The 21,385-nt window shown below is 39.2% G+C and overlaps 1 protein-coding gene across 1 annotated transcript in view; it reads right to left on the bottom strand.

Annotated features, from left to right (window-relative positions):
- gramd4a (GRAM domain containing 4a) overlaps positions 1–19,999 on the bottom strand; it is a 46,470-nt gene extending 26,471 nt beyond the window's left edge. Inside the window, exons 1-2 of the mRNA XM_037695936.1 lie at positions 19,796–19,999; positions 15,284–15,404 (exon numbers count right to left, since the gene is read on the bottom strand). Of these exons, the coding sequence (XP_037551864.1) occupies positions 15,284–15,404; positions 19,796–19,963 (289 nt within the window). The 5' untranslated portion in view covers positions 19,964–19,999. The remainder of the gene's footprint in view (positions 1–15,283; positions 15,405–19,795) is intronic.
- Positions 20,000–21,385: the final 1,386 nt, after the last annotated feature.

Here is a 21,385-nt window from a genome sequence, read left to right as displayed (position 1 = left end):
ATTTTAGAAAAATACTTTTTATTTGTTAAACTACAAAAACTTTGATCTGTGAATTCTTTGGGTATATATATATAAAAAAAAGACTTAAAGAATAAATAAATAAATAAACTTTGGCTAAAAGCAAATAAATCATGTACTCATTTATAAAACTATTTTTACCTGTGCATGGTTTATAGCAGTTTGTTTTATCAGTTGATATTACAGTTTTGTGCATGTTTTATGAATTACGTGTTTATTTATTTTACCTGCCTATGGACAACAGATCAAAATTGGCATACGAGCTAATTTCAGCACATATATATATATATATATTGCTGAAAAATACAAAAATATTGATTATTGTGCACAGTCGGCTTTAATAAATAAATGAAAGGTTCATCTTTTTCTTTACAGACATGACTCAACATTTATTTATAAGCTTTACAGACTTTTTTTTTTGTCCTCCTGTTTCCTTATTGTTTTGACAAACGATCATCAGGTCCACAAACTCATCATGTTCAGCATTTTAATTAGAATGATCCAGTTTGTGCACAAACTAATAAATATTTTCTAGTTTTGATTAAATCTACATTTGTCCTCCCACTCAGGCCCTGAAATACCTGGACGACCTAGATTTCACATTCCTTCACTCCTGATTAACTTCATCAAAATCCCAAACTTTGCCGTCGTCTCAGAAATAAGACTTGTGTGTCTCACCGTCTCTGCTGACCTCCAGTTTAGGAGTCAGACTCCTCAACAGGAAGTGATTAGGAGCGGAGTATGTGTGCGTTCTCGCTGTATGGATATCTTTGTTGCTAAGAGTTTGAGCCCTGAACACAAACAGAATAAATAATTCATTACAATCCAGCGTTCTGTCAGTAGGCAGGATACCATGCGTACGTTTCAAAAACAATCACATTAGGTACCTGGACCAGACAGTGGTCTCCCATTAGCAATGAAAACCAAGAGTTTTAACGTAGTGGTGGATGGTATACTGAATATAATCCATATATTACACATTGTTCCTCCTATAATACATTCAATGACTGTTTCAGCAGTCAAGAATATTTTTAACGTCCGTCTTTTAGCCAACTGAATCTAATAGGAAAGTTTAGTTTTTCCCATGCCCTTCTAATGCATCACAGGTCACTCCGCTTCCCCATTCAGAAAACCCCGACAGTTCAGTGATGCACGCAACTCACTGGGCTGCAACTGTCGGGGACTCAAAGTTAAGAGAAAAAAGTCTAATTGAGCTCCGAGAGGTCAGAAGGCCGCGTGTTTACAGCCAATTTTTTGAACATCAAACAAGTTACAAAACCATATTCTAATCCAGATTACACACATCGTTACATTACAAACCTTCATAACCTTCCACATCCCCATCCCACGTCAACAGGAGAGTAACAGCACTCGGTGGGGATGCCGTCTTCAGTGATGATTCAATGCAACTTAATTGATAGAAACTAGTGCCGTCACATGACTTTCCTCTTCACACTCAATTATAAAAGCCTGTGTAAGCGATGAACTGCGTCAATGGCGACTTCCTGCAGGTCCGAGTCCTCTGTCAGGAAGCGGTTTCCTGAACAGGCAGGATGTCTTCATGCTGCAGGTACCGAAGTTGTTTATTAAGAATGAATCACGGTCACTGAACAAGTAACGGATGATGAGGCAGAGCGATGCTGAATCCACTTGTACAATTAAAGATAAAAAGACTTCATTCTCCAATAAAACACTGTCTGGTCACAAATTACTAAAACCAATTTCTACATCATTTAAAACTTAAACGCAGAGAACACTTTTTTTTATTTTTTTACTGAAATCCACTGTATAGCACTAGACTGTGTTGCACAATCAATATGGTATTAGCAATTATAGATGTTTTTTTTTTTCAATATGAAGTTCCCATGTTGTGGGCTGAATGCTCCAAGGATTTTGCAAAAAGCCATAACTTACTGCGTAATCATTAATGTTGCCACAGGTCAGGCTGACAAAAAAAAAAAAAAAAAAAAGGTGAACAACAGTTTTCGGCCTCAAGTCTTTATTTAAACGAGCTTGCAACATTAAGAGGGAAGTATTAATTACTTCTGCAACATTTTTATCTATTACAACCACTAGTGGACAATGCTTTACTTCTCATTCAAAGAGCTTTTTCTTGCCCCGTCGACACAGAAACAGCGTTTGAGGAGTGGAACAATCTTTAAATGCCAACATTGCGTTCTTGTGTGAACAGCCTAAACAAACTTTTTTGAAAACAACCATGTCATAGACCCACCTCCTGTCTAATTTACTGTACAACCTTAAGTGGGATAGATGTAACCACAATGACGGAATGTATGTTTGTGTTTGTGCTCCAGGCACTAGTTTCTCAATTACAGCAAAAACCTTTAAATACTGTATTACTTGGATGAACAGACAGCCTGATGAACATTGTGTTAAATAAGCTAGACTAAAAAAACCTTACTAACCTCAAAAATATAAAGCCTAAAAGGCTTTTGTTATTTTAAAGATCTGTCCAAAAAAATAAAGACAGAAGAAAGATATACATCAAGTATATTTTAAAATGAGATATTGGTATAGTTCTAAAAGTCTGGCACTTTTGTTTAATTTACCCAGCTGTCCCTCTGGACACAGTGCCTGAAATTAGGTATGGCCCTTACATCAATAATTTTCAAAATATTCAAAGCTTTTCCTTGTGCAAGATCAAAAATGACTGTTGCAACTACAGTGGGGCAAAAAAGTATTTAGTCAGCCACTGATTGTGCAAGTTCTCCTACGTTGAAAGATGAGAGGTCTGTAGTTTTCATCAAAGGTACACTTCAACTATGAGAGACAAAATGAGGGGGAAAAAATCCAGGAAATCACAATGTAGGATTTTTAAATAATTTATTTGTAAATTATGGTGGAAAATAAGTATTTGGTCAATAATAAAAGTTAATCTAAATACTTTGTAACATAACCTTTGTTGGCAATGACAAAGGTCAAACGTTTCCTGCAAGTCTTCACCAGGTTTGCATTCCTCCGTGCAGATCTCCTTTAGAGCAGTGATGTTTTTTTTTTGGGGGGGGGGGGGGGGGGCTGCTGCTGGACAACATGGACTTTCAACTCCCTCCATGAATTTTCTATGGGGTTGAGGTCTGGAGACTGGTTAGGCCACTCCAGGACCTTCTCAGCTTCTTTTTGCAGAGAAAAACAACTTTTACACGAAGGCACGAGTTTCAACCGTGAATTTTGGAGCTTTGGCAAGACGGATGTTTTTTTCCTCGAGGTCGGTCTGTTAGCGTAGCTCGTAGCTTAGCTTCTCAGCTTAGCTGCTTTTAACGATCCAAAAACATGATTTTGGATCGTTAAAACAGATTTTAAAGAGAAAAGAAAAAAAAAGGGGGGGGGGGGGTGTTTAGAGAAGAGCATCAGAGCTGAGCCTTTTGTCGTCCAGTGTCTTCAGAAGAAAGAGAGGGACACGAAGAAATGATAAAGCTGATAAATGAAAATGAAGTTGATAATTTTCATTTATCATGCGATTAATTGATTTATTGTTTATCGCGACAGACCTAATTCCGTCTCTCTCTCCCACATCAGTTGCTTGAGATAGGCACCAGCTTCCCATGAGCCGAAAAGTAAAAGCAGGTAAAGAAAATAGAATGTTTTGTTTAGCCGCCTGAATATTGTTCACTAGTAGTCAAGCTTTTCCCAGCTTCTTTAAACGCATCATGACACACTCTCACTCCTGCTACCTTGCTCATCTATAAAACTGCAGTGTGCTCTGTGGTCTGTTTCAAATGTGAGAGAAATGGAAAACGAAAAATGAGCGACGTATTTCTGAAGAACTTGCGACTCAATGTCCGACTTACAGACCACCGCTGGATTAGGTTGGATTTGTGTTTAATGAAACTATATTACGGTTATTGAAAGAGGCGACTGTGTGCTCAGCAGTCAGCGCTGCAGTCTTGTAATCGCTTTAAGGTTGAGCCTGGGTTGCGTCAGGAAGGTCACTGTGGCGACCACTTCAGGCGTCTCACAAACTGTGTCTGATCTATCAAAGTGTCGGAACTACAAAGAGAAAATACCTGTGCAGGTTTACTGTGTGCACATTAATCCAAGGAATCACTCAGACTTTTTCATTTTTCCCATTAGAGACAAAAACATTATTTCCTCATTCATAAATCTGCTGGTGGAGTCTTATAGATGCATACAAGGCATCAGAAATAAATAAAAAAAAATACATAAAAAGGACTGCCCTAATTCTGATTCCATTAACTTTCACTCGTTCTTTTATTCTGCCTGTACATGTTCTTCTGCCTGGTGTAAAGTAGGACAGCTGCTGGTACACCGGATCGATCAGCCGGACTCTAGAGCTCAAAGCCCGTTCCCCCGTGCCGACCTTCAATACACAACCCAACACAGTTCTTTCCAGCATCCTGGATCTAATGGCGGTAAAACCAATAAACCTCAAATAGGTGAAAGCCTGTGGAGTGCACGGTGCAATAGGAGACAACGGGATGATGGTGATGGAAGGCAGCTGAGAAACGAAGGCTAATGCACTTGTTTCGTCACTTTGAAATATTCCCCTCAGTTGTAAATAAGCAGAAATGTCAACATGTCGTGATTGAAAGGTGGGATAAGAAAATATGTCAGGAGAAAAAGATGAGGGTGGAGGAGTAATAAGAATTCAAAACAAAGCCTTGTAATACTATCAGAGGAGGCTATTTCCACTGGTACAGAACATCCATCGCATCAGCAGGAAGGTCAGTTCAGCTCAGACAGAACAGAGCCGATCCATCACCCTGCTTTTACACGTCAACCTCTGAAACAGCGCACGCACTGAAACATGCACTTCCACAGAAATTATTCAAATCAGGACGATGATGGATCTAACATACGTCAACCAAATTTGACGAGCCCTTTTTGTTTAGTGTGGGCAGAATAACAAAATGAAGGCAGCGAGTCTGTGCAAACGAGTTAATAATTAACAGCAGAGAACATCATTAGCTGTTGTGGTGCTCAAAACAGGCACTCGATGTGATTTTAACTTTTCTGACATAACAGTAAAAACCTTTAAGTGGCAGAACAGCTCAGAAAATATACCATGTAGATTTATTATAACGTTGCACATTTGCTTAGGGAAACGGTGTGAAGAAAAATAAGACAAGTGTTCGTTCTTCTGTTTCATTAGGTAGATATTTGTCACACTGTTCTGCAGCATTACATTATGGCTAATCTATTCGATAATAAACCAACAAAGGAAAAATGTTTTTAATGAGCTGTGAAATCAAAAGAATGAAAATAAGCGTTTTATTTTGTCAGACATGCAGAAACTTATACCTTTTTAGACGATATCAATTAAACCATGTAACACGGATTTTGATATTTGGCAATATTAGCATTATTTTGCAGCTTAAACGAGAAAATAAACAATTCCTGCTATTGCGGATAGCTACAATTAAAGAATTTCTTTAAATATGTAAAAAAAAAAAAGGTGCATAAACACTTTTCTTCCAAGTTATGCCTTGCTTTTTAAAAGCCTTTATTCGTGTAAATGTCAAGAGGCTCTGTGTTTTAATAGACGATCCAATAATGGTACCAATCCCAGGTTTCTGAAAAGTCCTCTTGGGTGAGAAACAAATGTGGTAAATAAGCAAACGAATGCATTTGTTTGATGACGGCAGCATTTAAATGACCGTTGGTATGTTGTGGGGACTGCACGTGCATCAACACAATAAGAAGAAATGGAAAAGAAGTTGAATAAATTAGCTGCAAAGTGATGGAACAGTAACTGTCAAACCCACTGCATTTGGTCACAAATTAGTTTTTTCAACATCGTACAAGTTAATTATTAAAACCACTAAAGGAAACCGTCATTTTACCCAAACAGCATCTGTCGTGGAAACTCTTCTTGTGAAGGAAGGAAGCATTACTTGTTTGTTGCAGCGTGGGCCCCAGTTTTATTTTAGGCATCGACCAGATAAATAGAAAATCCTCCCACATTCAGTGCAACCAGAGTGGAGGAAATTAAAAAGGCAAACCACATATTCAGATAAATCGTTCAAAACAATCAGACGTTCTAGGTTTGAAACTGTCTTTTTTCCTCACAGTTCTTGAATTAGAACGGACAAACGCAGTTAGGTTCCCTTAACGTTCCTCAAGTTGAACGATAATGCCCACAATTTTATCTTCACATTATATTTTAGGTTGACGCCGACAGAAAACATACGATTATATCAAACTTTTCCCAGCGGAAGTAAAAGATGTTTGTTTAGAGCCACTAGGTTTCCATCTGGTTATTTGTTCTTGGAAGGCATCACAGGGAGTCAACAAGATCTCATAGTCCTGATAACAGACAGCTCCCCAAAGACCAACACCAAGTCGTAATTAATTTATGGGTCTTCTGTTACATACCCACCTGGTTCCTGGGGGTTCTACTGTATAAATTATTATGGGTACAACTTCCTGTCAGACACCAGAAGTAGCAGTAACCATTGGTAGCGGAGCACAGACCGCAGTTTATTTCAAAGTACTGTACACTTCACACCGCTGTATAATTTGCATCAGTCCAAATAAACAAATCTAATAAAGTGGAAAAAAAAAAAAAAATGTCGCTTCGCCGTCTAAGTCGCGTCCATTATGCGTCACCGCTGACCACCCGGAAATGTGGGTCGGTGTTGTGCCAAAAATCGATTAGCTAGCGTCCGCGGGAGCGTGCACGGGAGGACTTTAAACAAGATTAACACCTAAAAACAATTATTTGTTTTGCTCGAAATGATAGTAAAAGGTGTGTCTCAGTTTAACTTTTCCTTAATTAATGCACTTCGACGGTCAAATCGGCTGCATTTCACCTGGGCGGCGCGGCGAAATGCAGCCGATTTGACGTTTGCTCCAGGAGTTCTGGAGCGATACGAAGGTGGCCTCTATGGCAAGCCAAGTGTCTCATTAATAGCCACTTTTACCTATTAATGAGACACTTGGCTTGCCATAGTCGAGGGCCCTCTAGTGGCTGAAAATGGTAGTGTTCAATATTTTCCATGTCAGAATGAATGAAGTCTTCAGATCTCAGCCAAAAGTTGGGTTATAAATACGAGATAAAAACACATCGCTCCCCTGTGTAAGTCGTAGGCATGCTAATTTATGCAAAAAACTGCGACTTATACAGCGAAAATTACGGTAATTTGCATTCCGTTTAGAAGATAAAACGTTTTTGTTTTGTTTACATTTACTTAACGATCATGAAGTTTACTAGAATAGCCGTGCTGAGTTCAGGTACCTGTTGCGTTCACGGATGCACGAACAACCAGCCCAAAACTAAACCAGTGGCTACAACAACAGAGTTTTGAACACGGACTCAAAACAAAAATAGGGGGTAGCACTTAAAACAGTAGTGGCTGCATGAACGAAAGAAACCTTTAAGTGTTCAAGTCCATGCTCAGTAATCCAGGTAAAGTAAGCGATTAAGTGATTTCACAAATAAAGTAAACGGCAAATTTAAAACCGTTGCCCCTTGAAGAGATTTATATCGTCCACCACCTTGATTGCCAAAGATTTAAACTAAAACTTTTCACAATTTGTTCAATGTTTACGTTGAGATCTTAGCTCAGTATCAGTAAAAGTGACTGACTTGGAGCCTCTTCTGGTAAGATTGATTGGTGAATGTTTTGCTGAAAGAAGCACATGCACACTAGGGGTTGGGAGGCAAAACGTTATTTAAAAAGGGAAGATTGTGAATCTTTTTTCAAATGGCACAAATCAATTTTGTCCATCTGTGCTGCCACTTTGAGAGTTTGTCCCAGTGGAGTTGCAGTGGCGTTCTTTATTGGAAACATGTTGCCGTCAAGCTGTTTTCACATCTTTGTCTTTTCTTAGATGAACGCTGAAAACGAACTGTGATAATTTTGAAGTTATAATAGGAACGTCTTTAGTAATCGTTTTAAAACTTTCAATTTGTGTAAAAACAGCTGATAAACATAATGCTCGCTGCGTTAGCGTTTAAACGGTTTAGAGCAAATAACTCGACATCAATGGCTCTCATGGAACTAACAGAATAGATAAATGCTGCTGATCTAAAACAGTATTGTGTTAAGTGTTTTTGTTGATTTAAAAAAAGGCCTTCCACACTATTGACCACACCATTCTAGAAAAACAATAAAGATGGCATTAGAGGATTAGCACTACAGTGGCTATCCATTTATTTGAATAATAGAAGACAGTTTGTACAGGTAAACAATGTAAGGTCTGCATTTTGTGTTAATGGATGTGGAGTTCCTCAAGGCTCTGTGTTGGGACCAAAGTTGTTTATTTTGTATGAATGATCTGGTTGATGCGTCAGGGCTTTTGAAGTGTGCTTTATTTGCAAATGATAACGCTTTTTTTTTTTGTTTGGGTGAAGATATCGAACGGATTTTAGAGATGATACAGGCAGAATGTGTAAAAATAGAAACTTGGTTCCAACTTAAGTTTTCAATAAATTTGGAAAAAACAAACTAGATGGATTTGTTTTGTTTCTTTTAAATGAATGAATAAAATTAATTTTGCAAATGGCGTTTTCAATAGACTTCAGCATCTACGCTAATTGTTAGTCAAAACCCTGTGATTAGGCATGACAATTTTAAAATCTTTTACATAAAATACAGGTTTTTGTTTGTTAATTTTAATACATCAATTGTATCATTAGTCACATTGCAACCCCTGTTGTAGACCAACAGGCAAAGATTGTCCACTTTTCATGGAACTGGTGACAAATGTGTGGCTGGTTCAACACAGGATTATAATTTAAGAACTACTTTTCTCTGCGTTGTGACGGCGTAGAACAACTTGACCCTGTTACAGCTTTTAGATGTATGGAAATTGTAAAATCAGATAAAAAGACATTGAAATACATTGTTAATTTACCAGTCAGCTTACTTTTTCAAAACTTGAAATATGGAGCAGCAGTTACAGAATTCAGAGAGGAAAATAATGAATGTTATCCCAATATGTGTGGATTTATTTGTATTAATTTTAGTCCCGACGCCAGTCTTACACTACCCAGTTAATTCTGAGACATGTTACGGCAAAGCTGTATTTTAAGACTTCATACACAAACTTAACGTTTCCTTTTTGATTTGAAAAGAAAAGGCACTGACGGAAAACAATCCAAACAATAATCCAAAGGTATTCTGGGGCTTGGAGTCTTAAATTAATCAGTGTAACTCTAAGACTTGCATAATGAATCCAGACTGTGCTCACATCGAAACCTAAATGGACTTTTAATTTAAATATAAGACAATAAATGGGCTTTTTGGAGTTTAGAGTACTAACTTTGCTGCAGAACAACTATAACACAACACTCTGTTAAAAGGAACATTTTGTTTCATCCTAATAATCTCTTCAGCTTCTGCTAATACGTCAGCACTTAAAACGGCATTCGTTTGTTCTCAGTGAAGAAGTGAAATAATGACGGACAGCCTCATATTTAGCAGGATTAACTGTGCATGCAAACATTTATTTATTTTATTTACCTTATAAAACATACAGAACAGCTGACAGGAGCACAAAGGAAATCTGAAATGAGAAAAATTGCATTCCTTGCAAAAACGCAGTGTGAATGCTTATTGCAAAATAAATTCCTGAAAACAGCTGAAATTAGATTAAAAAAATGCTGAAATATAGCGAAAATGGAAGAACAAGCTTAAGTTAGCGAAAGAAAATAAATAAATATATATATTTTAAATTAGCTAAAACAAATAGCTGAAAAGAAGCTAAAAAGGCGGAAAGAAGCTTAAACTACTGGAAGGAAGCAGGAAGTGCTAAAATGAGCCCAAAAATGTGGAATTAGCTTAAAAAGTTAAATAGTAGCTGAAATAAAGCTGAAACTAGCAGAAATATCTTGAACAGAGCACAACAAGCATAAATTAGCAGAAAGAAGTCAACTAGGTTGAAAATAGCAGAAATTACCATAAAAAACTTGAACTTATTTGAAAGCTGCTGAAATTAGCTTAACAATGCTAAAAAAAGGTAGCCGAATAGGTGGAACAAGCTTAAATTAGCAGAAGAAAGCAGAAAGAACATGTTTGCCGAATTAGGCTGAAAGAAGCAGAAATGAGCAAGAAACAGCTGAAAAGTAGCTAAAAAAATAAAGAAAGCTGAAATTACAAGAAAGAAGTGGAGAGAGCACATTTTTGCTGAATTTGGCTGAAAAAAGTTCAAATGAGAGCAAAAATGTGGAATTAGATGAAAAAGCATAAATTAGCATAAAACAGCTTTAAAGTAGCTGAAATAGTAAAAGCTGAAATTTGCAGAAATAAGCTGAAAGGAGTAGGAAAAAATGTTATAATAAGCACAAAGATTTGAAGGAAGTAAAACAGCTCAATTAATTTTCTGGGAGAAAAAAAACAATGGCAGAAAAGGCTAAATATAAAAATAAAAAATAAAAAAGCTAAAGTTGCACCAATACCAAAAGTCACAGCAGGATTGTCCTTAAAGAGCTGAATGTTTTTATATACAAGTTGCTGAAACGGTTTAAAAATTGTGGGACGAGAATACATTTTAAAAAAAAAAAGATTTTTTTATTTTTTTAACAATCATGGAGCTTTAAACTGGTGATGAATGTAAAAACAGCTACCTGACCAGCCTGAATGATAATATATCACACTCGTATATATAAAAAAAAAAAAAAAAAAAAAAAAGAACATCTACAGAAAAAAAGGAGCAGAGAAAGAACTGGACATGAAAGGTTGTCAGAAAATGACAAAAAAAAAAGGGTGAGATTAAAGATGTGAGAGCAAGTGAAGGGCAAAGAGGAAGGAAAAGACGTGAATGGAAGGGCTGCTCGTGGAGTTAGCATCCTGACGGTGCAACAATGAAGCTTTTAGCTCAGTCAGAGGCATCGTGAGACAACACGGCCTCACGTATAACCTTTCACACACACACTTTTCCTGTGGCTCTCTTCTATAAATTACACACACAGGAAATAAGGTGGTGTGTATGTGGGCGGGGACAGCTCCCAGGGCATTACACACCTGGAGACCTTCAACTAATAAACCAGTAAAAAAAATAAAAAGATTAAGATAAACAATTATTGCTCAAGGATCTCCATTTTGCACAAACATCTTCCAACTGATTCTTATCTCAACTTCAACCACGTCCATCTTCAGTAAAGTCTTCTAACAGCACAGCCCGCCCTGAAGCTACACTCAGCTTTTAAAATACGCTACAACCGTTCCATTATTTTGTCGAGTCACCATTTGTGAGAGCAACCGTCTCCTTGATGCAATGCAAAAGTTTTTTTTTTTTTAAATCCTCTTAAATCCTGGTTTATATAATATATTTTTAAGCTTTTCCGTTCTCCTGACTTCACAGATGAAGGGTTTGGTCATGGAGCTGGTGTTTGGCATCAGCTCAAGTCCTGAATGCAAATGTTACAGTCCAGAAAGTGAAAGTAAAAATAGTCTGGCAACAACACAGGGACCTAATGCAAAGCTAACCTCACACTGACCCTGCTTTAACCCAGAGGCCTCGGCTGGTTGGATCATCCAACCAAACGTTCAAAACAGACTCAACTGGAACTCCTTAAACTTTATTAATGTCATGTAACCTTTCAAAATAATTTATATCCACGTTTTAAAATCTTGATTATATCCGACTGGTGAACTCTGCACAAGAACACTCATGTACCTGATCTTTATGTGAAAGCACCGGTGGCAAATAAAGACTCGGTCTATGAATATATGGTGTCGGCCATCTTGAATTTTGACCTGGCGACCTAATTTAGGAAAGGGATCTTTTTTACTCCTAGGTCCACACATCAAAATGAAAGTTGGTGTTAAACTTTTCATGCATCGCGCTCACGACATTCACAGACGGATGCACGATTTCCAATTCTCCCTTTTCGCTCTGCAATGGGGGACAACAAGAGCTATTTGAACACCTATTCAAATATTTTTCAATATTTTACACTAGGGATGCGTGATATTATCTGCATGGTATCGGTATCAGTCGATATTAGCGATAAAGTTAAATATCGGACATCCCATAATAAAAAATAAACTCAAAACAACCACTGAGGAAGGAGCAGCCGAAAGAACGTTACGTTTGTGTTTTTTTTTACATATTATAACAATTGTTAGATAAAATCAGGCGTTGGTAGAGATGAGCTGGAATTGCTAACCAGAGAAGGACTGAGCGAACGACACCAAAGTTTTCACCGATGTGAAGTCATCCATCCATCCATCCATCCATCCATCCATCCATCCATCCATCCATCCATCCATCCATCCATCCATCCACCTTCAGTCACTGAAAACCAGCTACAAGACCACAAGACCAAAAACAAAGTTGTGCAAACGCTGAAGCTACAAACAGCTGTAATGTGACAAACAAGCATTCAATCATCCACTAACTCTTATTCTACTGAACTCCACGCTGTGATGGACCAAACCACAGCCGTACACATCAACTCAGTCAGTAGCAAAGATCACAAACGGCTTTTAAATCACTGAAAATACCCAGAACACACAGACATAATGCGCTCTGGGTTATTGGGAGTGTTGCCGTTTCACAGTTAACATCTGTGACCTCTGCTGAACCATAATAATCTGATTATTAATCTGATTCTTCCAGGATGCTTCCCGTCTAATTTCAAGGTTGCCAGCGTACAGTAACCACAACAGGATGTCATGGTCCTAAACAGATTACACGGTCAGCCATGTTCATTTGAACAGACGTGCTTATTTGTTGCCCTTCAGAAAGAAAAAGACTAAAACTGAAGGAAAAATTAAAACAAGTCCTGCTTGAGTTGAGCAATATTTTACTGACAGTGTGGACATTCATGAAGCGTTCACACAACTCTGATCCATTTTTCAGCATCTTTTCTCGGTCCACAATTTTTGTGCCATTTCAACAATCGTAAATCAAAACGTTCAGCTCCTTCAGGACAATCCAGCTATAACTTTTGGTATTGGTGCAACTTTAGCTTTTTGAAATGTTTAGACTTTTCGGCCACTTTTTTCCCCTCATAGAAAATGAACTGAGTTCATTTTCATCCTTCTAATCTTTAGATCTGTGCACAACCTTTTACTGCTCCTTTCACATTTTGTTCTGCTTCAGCTTCTTTCAGCTTCCTACTGCAAAGTTAAACTTTTTTCAGCTACTTTCAGCTAATTTCAGCTGTTTTTCCTGCTATTCTGTGATCCTTTTCGATTCTACATTTTTGCTCTTCTGACTTCTTTCTGCTAATTTCAGCTTGTTATGCTCCTTTCAGCTTATTTATCCAAGTTTCAGCTTTTTCTGATATTTCAGCTAGTACTTAGTCGTTTTATGCTAATTTTAGATTTTTCGGCCAATTCCACTTTTTTTTTTTATACTCATTTAAACTTTTTTCTAATTCATCAAAAATGTGCTCTCTACTTCTTTCTGGTAATTTAAGCTTCTTTAGCCATTCTCAGCTGATTTTTGTTAATTTTGGCTTTTTTCAGATAATTTCCTAATCTGTTTTCTTTTGCTTATTTATACTTGTTCTATACCTTCAGCTAGCTTTTTAGCATTTTTAGCTCATTTCAGCTGTTGTCTGAATTCAAGTTTTTGTGATAATTTCTGCTTCTTTCAGCCTAGTTAACTTCTTTATGCCATTTTCAGCTTGTTATGCTCCTTTCAGCATTTGTCTGTTAGTTTCAGCTTATCCTGCTCTTTCAGCTACTATTTAGCTCTTTTGATGCTAATTTTATCTTTTCAGCAACCTCCACAGTTTTTAAGCTCAGTTCTTTCAGCATTTTTCTGGTATTTTAAGCTTCTTTCTGTCTTTTTAGCCACTTTTCAGCTATTTTTTTTAGCCAATGTCCTAAGTTTTGTGTTCATTTCTGAATATTTTAACCAAATTCATCAAATATGTGTTGTTTCTGCTTTCTTCTGCTAACTTAGGCTTGTTCATCTATTTCAGCTACATTTCAGAATGTTTTTAGCCAATTTCAGCAGTTTTTCTGCAATAAGCATTCACACAGGAAACGCAGTTGCTCTAGTTCTTGTTTACGTTGGAGTAAACCAACGTGATGATGAAACCACAGAGCACAAAGACGCTGAGCTTCAAGTCGACCAACAGTAAAAACCGACGCCGCCGCGTTCATCTCACGGCTCAGCAGCACTTTGCAACAAGTGCATCTCTTTTGAAAAACAGCTAAATAAAAATGTTTTCATCATGATGGAACAGTACCGCTTTGTTTCTGGAAAAAATTAGATCCATTTGTGCCAGCAACACTTTGAGCTCAGAGTTTCATTCCAACTGAGCGTTGTTAAATTTAAAGCTACCGTATTTTTTGCACTTTAATTCTTACATTTTCTCAAAAATTAACATGGAGCCTTATAATCCGGTGCAGCTTATATATTAATTCTGGTTGTGCTTACCGACCTGGAACTGATTTTATGTGGTTATTGTGAGCGAGTTGAATAAAGTTTGACTTATCGGACCGTTTTGTTTCGTTTAATTAATCCAGTGCGCCTTATAGTCAGAAAAATTAAGTAACAGTCTAAAGAGTTCTTTTCCAAGATGGTCCTTGTATTTTTGGACCACAGTCTTTATTTAATTGTAGCGTTTTGGCATCTCTGAATCAATATTTGAACATTGTGACGGTCCGGTGCTTCATGTTTGAATGCACCACACAGTCAGGTACAGAACTGAGCTCAGGTTTAAACGATTCAAAACTCTGTTCAGTGGTGACGCTCGTGTGTAAATTTAGAAACGGACGTTCGAAATACAGACATCTGGTGCCAAAGTGCAAGAACGTTTATCGACTTCGTTGACAAAAAACAATAAAATAAAAATTTTCGGACTATAAAGGTGCATTAAGCAAAACAAACATTTTGTCAGATTTTTGAGCACCGTGTAACATAAAATCGGTTCGAGATCATTAAGAACAACCAGAATTAATACACAAGGCTCACTGTCGATTTTTGAGAAAGCTAAAGAATTTTAAGTGCGCCGAAAAATACGGTATTTGCAAAATTCACATAGTTTAAACTTTTTTCAAAGTACAGTGGTCTCTGGTGGCCACTGTAAATTGGGTTAATTCCAAAAGTTAACCATTTGTCATAAACACAAGCAACAGCATTGTTGCCCACATTTCATGACACTTTTAGCTGATTAGTCGTTCGGGTTGTGTGATTCTCATGTCGTTTAGAAATCTTCCCCAGAATCCCGTTTTCAAAGACGTGAACTATTGCTTTAAAACAACTTTGGGAAATCGGTGAGAATAACGCACAGGTAAACGGTAATGTACACAAAGATTGTTTAGTCACGCTTTTCAAACGCATCCAGCCATGGAAGAGTGAGGTTAGGGCGTGTACTCACGTAGGAAATGTTTCTCCAATAAGGCAATCTCCAAATGACCTTTGACCTCACTGAGTCGCTCCGACTCGGACCTCTGGAAATCCTGGATGGCAGCTGCCATGGTGGGAGACCCCGAACCAGCCTGTGCACAAACACAAACGTTTACTCACAAAATAATAATAATTAAAATAAACAAAACTAGTTTCAGGATAACAAACAAACAAATCCCAGCGAACACACACGGGTCGGCCCGGTGCTGACTCACACCGACGCTCGGGTCCAGCAGGAGCGAGGGGGGACGACAAACAGGAGAATCCCCCTCTTCTGACTACGGCAACACGGATGACTCAAACGGCACAAACGGTTTTCAGCGCCGACGCACACGAGCAGCAGAACGACGGGGACTGAGAGATGTGGGTGAGAGGAAGCCGAGAGGGTGAGGCAGGGGGGAGAGGAGACGAGCACTGCAGGGTTAGCATCACCACTCGACTACAGCAGGGGTCCTTTAAGAGACTCCTGACACACACACATGCACACACACATGCACGCACTGCAGCAGCAGCTTATTCCCAACAACAGCCTGCGCTCCAGCGCCTCAAACTGACGTCTCTGCTGAAGACGGACGCAGGACAGGAGACAGACAGAGGACAGGAGACAGACACAGGACAGGAGACAGAAGCAGACAAAGATAAAAACATGGAGGCGTTGTAGGGAGGAGGAGGTTGGGGGTGAAGTTCTGCTGCAGTATCGGTCCTCAGGTCCTCCTCCGTCCCTTGGACAGGCGAACATGTTGACAATCAAACACCTGCAGGCCGTTCGATGCCCTCACACGACTCCGGCCACATAAGTAGGTCAAGCTCCGACGTCACGCTGAACGATTATCAGCTGGTTAATTATTCAGACACCCCCTCCCTTTCCTTTTCTTTACCCTTCAGCGAGACAGTCGGCATCCTGCTCCTCTCGTACGTCGACATTCAACAGCAACACTGTGCCATCACGCCCATTTTATTTCCTTGGTCTGTGTTCAGCGTGTGAACTGGATGCAGGCCTGCTGATCTATCCACCTGCCGATCTATCCACCTGCTGATCTATCCACCTGCCGATCTATCCACCTGCCGATCTATCCACCTGCCGATCTATCCACCTGCCGATCTATCCACCTGCTGATCATTAGATGCTCAGATTGGGGCAACAGATTTTCCAGATTGAGTTCTGGAGTTTTATTCAATCTTACTCAGTTTGTTCTGATCCAAGTATTTTTTTTTTTACCCTGAACTATCAGAGCAGCAGCTCTGGGGATTTTGCGACCCGTTGGTTAATACAATGAATATGCGCTTAAAATAAATATAATGAGCTGAAAGGTGAGCAGTCACATCTCAGGTGAACGACTGGTCAATGAAACAGTTAATTATGGAAGCTTTTAGGAATTCAACAAATATTGTGATAGAAATGGGACGTGGGACACTTTTATTTCTCCTCGACTTCCCGTTTGCCCAGTTTCTGACCAGTTCGGTGTGAAGGAGCTCGTGTCAAGGACCAGATTAAATCCACTCAAGGCAGGTTCTGTTTACCGAGCCACGACTCTCAGCACAGATCCAACAACCAGCTACAGCTTCAGGCGGCCACTTCCTGTTCTGGGCACGAGTGGGATTTTTCCTTTTTGCATGAACGTGGTCAGATTACAGCATAACATGGTTCCCCTCCGTACAGAAGTGGTAATAATCTGGGCCACGGGATCCAACATGCTTTGCACACACTACTCCCTCTGGGACCATGTGTGCATTTCGAGCCGGTAACTCCCGAGACGAACGACGACAGAATCACCAGTGAAGAGGTTTGTGTTTTCATGTCTGGAGATTATCAGAGATTAGTCGAACAGGTGCTTCTTTATGCTCTTGCACGTGTTCAAATATAAATGTTCAAATCTATGACCACCACAGCTAAACAACTATAACTGCATCAACTCAGTCAGTTTTACAAATACTGAGCTGAAATTTCAGATGGTAGTAGCTGAAAATCACGTGCACCAACAGATCAGTTGTAACACTTTAAAGATTTTAGGACAAAAAGATAGAACTCCATTAGTTTTTACACATACGATGGTTTTAAACTTTAGCTTTTTGAAATATTTAGCCTTTTTTTTTCCCCCTCATAGAAAATGAATTGAGCTCATTTTGCATCCTTCACATTTTTAAATGTGTTTACAACCTGTTCCTGCTCCTTTCACATTTTGTTCTGGTTCTTCTTTTAGCTTCGTTCTGCAAATTTAATCATTTATTTTGGCTAATTTCAGCCGTTTTGTGCTCCTTTCAGGAGCTTTCTGCTAACTACAACATTTTTGTGTTTCTTCTAACGTCTTTCTGCTAATTTCAGAGTGTTATGTTCAGCTTATTTCTGCAATTCTCAGCATTTTCTGCTGTTTCAGCTACTATTTAGCAGTTTTCTATGCAAATGTAAGCTTTTTCAGCTTATTCCACATGTTTCTGCACTCATTTAAACTTCATTCTGGTAATTTCTTAATACTAATATAATAATAATATCTAATATCTTTAATATAGAAGGTAATAGGTAATATCTTTCTACTTTTTAGCTACTTTCCAGCTGATGTTTTTGTGCCAATTTCAGCTTTTTTCTGATAATTTCCACCTTTTTATGCTCATTTCTGTTTCTTTCAGCCTAATTGGGAAAGTGTTTACTTTATGCTTTTTTCTGCTAATTCTACCTAGTTCTACCTCTTTAGCTAGCTTTTTAGCATTTTCTAGCTAATTTCAGCCATTTTCAGATCATTCAAGTTTTTGTGGTAATTTCTGCTACTTTCAGCCTAATTAACTTTTTTTTTTGCCAATTTCAGCTCGTTATACTCTGTTCAGCTTATTTATGCTAGTTTTAGCTTTTTCTGCTATTTCAGCTGTTAGGCTAATGTTAGCCTTTTCAGCTAATTCCACATTTTTTATTAGCTTTTTTCAGCTCTTTCTGCTTCCTTCTGGTAGTTTAAGCTTCTTTCTGCCTTTCAGCTACTTTTCAGCCATTTTTTTTTTGCTAATTTTAGCATTGTTTAGCTAATTTCCAAATTCTTGTGCTCATTTCTGCTCTTAAAACATAATTCAGCAAATATGATATTTGTGCTTTCTTCTGTTAATTTAGGCTTCTTCCATTTCAGCTGCATTTAAGAATGTATTCTAGCTAATTTTAGTAGTTTGTTTTTTTAGCAAGTTCTTCTGCAATAAGCATTCACACTGCATTTTCTCAGGAAATGCAGTTTCTCCATTTAGATCTTCAAGTTCTTCTGTCACTGCGACTCTCACAGCACTGTCAACATGCAGATCTCACACGGCAGCTGGAATATAATGTTTTGTTGCAGTTTTGACAGTAAATGTCAACGTACTCTGCAGCTCTGATATTTATTATTATATCAAAACGATGCTTGCTTAGGGTGATAATTTATAAAATAAAAATATTGTTTTGGATGATCAAAGCCACATTACATTTTTAGCAGAACAGTGAATTACTAAAGGAGAAGGTGAAGACCTGCTGATTCAACATGGATGACACAAGTCAGTTCATAAAATGAGCTCAGACATTCTGCAGCCGACGGTCACACGCTTTTAAAGCAAAGGTCATGTGATCGGATCCTGAAGGGTACAGAGACCTGGCGGGCTTTCAGAACCAGCAACAGATTTACACCAAGCAGCAGGAGCGTCAACATGCAGACGGCAACGGAGTCTTTCGTGCGTTTGCCTCGTGTGCGTGTGTTCAAGCAGAAATAAGAGCAGCGTCTTCTATTTTAGGGCTTCGGAGTGTGACTCATCGTTGCTGGGATGTGGGCGATCCCTTCCTGGTGGGCTGGACCGGAGCCCACGCAGACGTACGAGACCCATCTCACAGATTCAGGGTGAAGTCCGGTCCTCATCAGGACTCGAGCAGACTTTAGAGTAACGCAGGCAAATCCATAATAAACAGAGAGTCACAGTTTTGATCAACAATATGATCATTTCCTGTGGATTCGTTTCCCTCAGTTTCAAATGAGCCAACACAGTTCGAACGTCTGCGTGCGAGCGTCATGACGACGAGAACACCCGTGTTTTTATAGTAACAAGCAAGGACGTGCTCTTCCTTTGTAAATACCAGAGGGGAGGACACCTCAGGGTTCAATCCTCTGATGTTAAATTCCTCCTTTAATCTCTTCTCTTCCTTCATTTTTTTATTGCCTCCCTATCTAGCGTTTCTCCATCTCACCACTTCCTGTCTGGTCTTGACCGCAACCGTCTCCCATTGCTCCCCTCTGTCAAGACGAGGCCTCTCTGCGTCATGTTTGTTTACATCTCGGAGTTTACAGAGGTTTAAAAAAGAGCAGCGCTGATTTGTAGCTCGTTGAACGGAGAGGTCAAACAGAGGTCAAACGGAGGTTTTGTGTGCGTGGAGAGGAAATGATGCAACGTACTGCTGAGATAAGGGATTTTCTCTGGGCGTGGACAAATGGCTAAGTAAACATGAGGCAGAGACAGAAAGGAATCGTAGAGGTTTAGGACTCACAGGGTCTCGCAGGACCTCCTCCATGTCCCGCACAGCAGCAGACCTGGGCTTCGGCTGCACGTCGTCGTTACATTCGCCGTCAGAGGCGGGCGGCGACTCGCCCAGGTCCGGGAACTCGTCTCTCGTCCTGGGGCCTCGGAAGCGGATCTTGTCCAGGCGCTTTAGCATGGTCAACGCCGCGCTCCTCGGCTTTACCTTAACATGGCGGACGGCAACCCTGCGGTGCACAACAGAAAAGACAGGAAGTGCAGTTACTGCGAGGCAAGAGGTTTCCTGGGTGAAAACTGGGGATGAACAGACTCAAGTATCGGATCAGGGTCCCAATCAAGACGTTTTCATTGATGGCTCCAAATCCCTGCCGACGTGTTTGTAGATTAACGTCGGCAGCACTAAAGCGTTCTGATGTGCCAACACGTGTAGAACGGAAGTATTTTAACATAACGTATACTAACAGTTTAATCAGATCTGTAAAATCAAAACACTACTTGCTTAATATCAATGTCAATTTATTTATAGATAGCACATAAATATAACAAAAGCTGACCAAAGTGCTACAATTAACAGAAAACACAAGAAAGTTGACAATAAAATACGACAAGAATAAAAAGCAGCTCCGACTTGTTCTCGGACTCTGCGTGGATCAAACGCCGAGGAAAACACACGAGTTTTGAGCAAAGACCTAAAAGTCTCAGCGCTCTTTAAAATGACCGGGTTCCACGATTTCGGAGCAGCGACCGCACGTAGACCGGAGCGCTCTTACTGGAGTGTAGGTGTGAAGAAGATGGCACGAAGAAGACGGGGCCAGGCCTTTAAAAACCTGCAATAAAATCTTTAAATGGATCAGGAAGCCAGGACAGATAACCGTGAAGTTAGCAACACTTTGAGACAAGCTTCCACAGAAAGCTCCTCGCTGCAGACCAGTGGGTCCTAAACTTTACAGGTTTGCACCCCCAAAACAAAACTGGTAACCTTTGACCCCAGACTATCGCTAACTGCAGTGTGCAAACTTTTATAATCTAGTAAAGCACGCACTGGATTAAAGCTATGAAGTCAAATTCTTGACTCCAGATTGACCGGCGTCTTCACGACGTTGTGAAATATTCAAACTGATTAAAGGACATTCACTCGTGTGTGTGTGGAAGTTACAGACGTGACTGGGAGGTTCAAACTTCCTCCCTCTGAGTGGCAGGTTAATAAACACTTTCCTTCAGCAGGAAAGACACCCGTCAAAATAAAAGCTGTTCCCTGGAACAGAAACCCACGAGTCGGCTTTGAGCAGCTCAGTCACAAACTGAAGCCAACGAGCAGAAGATGAAGACGCCGCGGTTCTCCGCTTTACTTCCTGGTTTACATTGAATCCTTTCAGCATCAGCATCGTTTATTTACCAAATCAGAGTATTACAGGTATTACTTTTGGTTTTTACAACTTGTATCATCTCTGCAATTCTTGAACTGAGATTTCTTGAAAAATAAATAAATAAATAAAAAGACTTTGACATCAACAGACTTGCTTTAATTTCAGCTTCAGCTCATTTTAGCTCCTACTTTCTGTTTTAATTTTACATTTTAGCTACTGTTCTGCTAGATTTA

This window comes from Nematolebias whitei, chromosome 22 (assembly GCF_014905685.2).
Source record: "Nematolebias whitei isolate Nwh7 chromosome 22, NemWhi1, whole genome shotgun sequence".
NCBI lineage: Eukaryota > Metazoa > Chordata > Actinopteri > Cyprinodontiformes > Rivulidae > Nematolebias > Nematolebias whitei.
This window is presented reverse-complemented; position numbering and strand designations above follow the sequence as displayed.